This window comes from Gymnoscopelus braueri (assembly GCF_963280865.1).
Source record: "Gymnoscopelus braueri genome assembly, chromosome: 11".
In the NCBI taxonomy this organism is placed as follows: domain Eukaryota; kingdom Metazoa; phylum Chordata; class Actinopteri; order Myctophiformes; family Myctophidae; genus Gymnoscopelus; species Gymnoscopelus braueri.
Genome location: NC_137613.1, coordinates 14,474,647 through 14,477,668, shown reverse-complemented (window position 1 = coordinate 14,477,668; position 3,022 = coordinate 14,474,647). Strand labels below are relative to the sequence as shown.

The 3,022-nt window shown below is 51.2% G+C and overlaps 1 protein-coding gene across 1 annotated transcript in view; it reads left to right on the top strand.

Moving 5' to 3' along the window:
* Nucleotides 1-1,605: 1,605 nt before the first annotated feature.
* Nucleotides 1,606-3,022, top strand: part of cspg5b (chondroitin sulfate proteoglycan 5b) — a gene marked incomplete at both ends in the record, with an annotated part of 26,997 nt that continues 25,580 nt past the window's right edge. The window contains 1 exon segment of the mRNA XM_080442518.1: nucleotides 1,606-1,690. Coding sequence (XP_080298644.1) covers nucleotides 1,606-1,690 — 85 coding nt within the window.

The following is a 3,022-nucleotide window of genomic DNA, read 5'->3' as shown; positions in this document are numbered from 1 at the left end:
ATTCAAAAACAGCCAAAGTAGCAGATCTACAAACTCAAAACGCGTCGCTTCGCGCCGCGTTTTGAGCTTTTAGATCTGCTACTTTTGATGCTTATGTGTGACGCTGTAGTATGATGAAGTAGGCATTAATTTACGAAAAAACACAAAATGTTAAAATATGGCATTTCTGGAGGTTTCTGCTCGACAGCAACGATATAACTCCTGGCCTGGATGTTTTGATAGGACACAAGGAGAGAAAGTCGCCCATCACTGTGGCAAAGGGTATGGGTGTATTGGGTGGGAGTGATATTGAGGGCTCCAGTCGGGTGGGGTGGGGGGCTGAGAGGAGCTTGAGGGTCAGGGTGAGGGGAAATGGGGGGTTGATCTCTAGACTAGAGGGTTTACAAGGGGTGGTAAAATGCTGTATGTCACCGTACTGGTCAGGGTGGGGGATGTTTGTGTTTTTGGGTGGGTGGGTGGGTGGGGGTCGAGGGGGAACAGATGCCATTGTCTGGGGCACACATATCACACTAATACGACAAGGATTATGAATGCCCCCTCCTCAGCCATGAACTCACACGCATGCATGCACATGCACATGCACGCACGCACACACGCACGCGAGCGCGTGCGCGCACACACACACACACACACACACACACAAATCGCCTCCCCACCACACCTGCCCCTCAGCCTAAAGGCTGCATGTGCATTCACCTAAATAGCTGATGGAAGAGAGACAGAGAGAGAGAGAGATTGAAAGACAGGAGGGGCTCCTTAGACATGTTAAAAACTACACACACACACACACACACACACACACACACACACACACACACACACACACACACACACACACAAAGCCATTGTCTTTGTGTAAAATGTACCACATTGACTGACTTCCAGTGACAACAGAAGCTGCATCCCCCGCCCCCCCCCCCCCCCACTCACTGCACACATGCACTTAATCACAGAAGGCTGTCACACACACACTAGCCAGCACAATAGTAGGTAGGCTAGAAGGTCTGTCTGTCACACAAATCCTCCGTTTGCGTGCGTGCGTGCGTGTGTGTGCGCGTGCGTGCATCATTGCTACTTTGACACCACACGCACGTTCCCGAATATACAGCCAAAGGACAGGACGGCAAGGCAATGCAAGGGGATTAACGCAGGAACGGACCGGGCTCATTAAAAATCCTTCACTGATTTGCCCGTGTGTGCGCGCTCTTTCCTCGGTCCGTGCTGCTGGCACTGGCACAGACACACATAGGCACTACACGCGCGCGCATAGACGCACACACTCACACACATACACAGGCTAGTAGCTTTACACGAGGTGTGGAAGGAGGAACGACGCCACCGTCACTGGACAATGGAACCGCCGCGGCGCCGTTAGAACACAGAACGGGAGGATAGCGGCGACATGGCGAAGACGCGCGCTGTCTGAACTCTGATCATCCGATCCATCCATCCATTCATCCGCCGTTTGGATTATAGCGTCTGTGGGCTGCTGTCCGGTTCGCATCGGTCCGGTCGATCGGTGTATCTCCGTGCCGTGCGTGCGTCTGTCAGTGTGTGTGTGAGTGAGTGTGCGTGCGTGCGTGTACGTGGGTTAAGGAACACGGAATGGCGCGTGGTGACAGTCGGCTGGGAATGTGGCAGGTGCTGCTGACCGTCTCCATGGTCCTCATCACACCGCTTTCTGCTCACGGTGAGTCCGATGAAGAGAGACCCACCCATGTGTGTGTGAGTGTGTGTGTGTGTGTGTGTGTGTGTGTGTGTGTGTGTGTGTGTGTGTATGTGTGTGTGTGTGTGTGTGGCAAGCAAAATTCACACCTTCTTCTCATGCACATGGACACATGGCTCATGCATATCAGGAATGAGACTACATCATGTCATGCATCATGCATGTTAAAGTGCATGCATGCAATGAATGACACAGCAGCAGCTGTTCAACTGCAGTGTTACAGCTAAACATGGCTCTCACACACACACTGCATGTAATCTGTGACAAATGACCTGAACTGATCACATTCGATCAGCTCTCTCTCCCTCAGTCACTGTGTAGCTATAGCAGGGGACCAGTGTCTTTTTTTTCCAGGCAAAGGACCCCTTTTGCTGAGAGAGAGAGAGAGAAGAGAGAGAGAGAGAGAGAGAGAGAGAGAGAGAGAGAGAGAGAGAGAGAGCAGAGAGAGAGAGAGAGAGAGATGACATTTAACCACGTAAACCCTCAATACTTTATAAACTTGACCTTTAATTGGCTCTGTACTTGGTCTGCTCTTTTATTTCCCGAAAATACTAGACGATCTGCGTTGTGCGTTTTGGCTAATGTTCCACCCAGAATAGGGATGCAAGGGTTCCAAAGTGGTTAATCTAAGAAAGAAAAGTCCATTTTTGGCGGTTCCCTATCTCTGAGGACCCCCTGTTGAAGACCCTGTAGCATCTATCTCTCTGGCTTGCTCTTTTTTTTAACCTATCGATCAGTAAGGGCACTGGTCATGATGAAACGAGTCCTGCATGCATGGCCCACTGCCCCAGTTCGTGCATGGGGAGAGAGAGAGAGAGAGAGATGAGAGAGAGAGAGAGAGAGAGAGAGAGAGAGAGAGAGATGTGGTTTGACTGCACACAGCACACACAGCACTGCAGCTGTGATGCTCCCGTGGCGGTGCGTGGGCAAAGACAATGGCCGGATTAGGCGCACCGTGGCCGGGCTACGGGAGACCCCATTCATGTCGCTGAAAAGAGCCGGATTCCTCCAGACATTCGCTGAAGACCCCCAGACAACCAACCACAGCCCTGCAAATACTAGGCTGCTACTACTACTACTACTACTACTACTACTTATATCTCTCTCTCTCTCTCTCATCTCTCTCTCTCTCTCTTCTCTCTCTCTCTCTCTCTCTCTCTCTCTCTGTGTCTCTCTCTCTCTCGTAACAGTAACCTACTCACAGCTCTCACCAAGCGGATGTGGATGTATTCCTGCTATAAGGGCAGAAAGACGCAGTAATCAGGATGGAGAGACTTAACGGTTCTGTCATCCCCC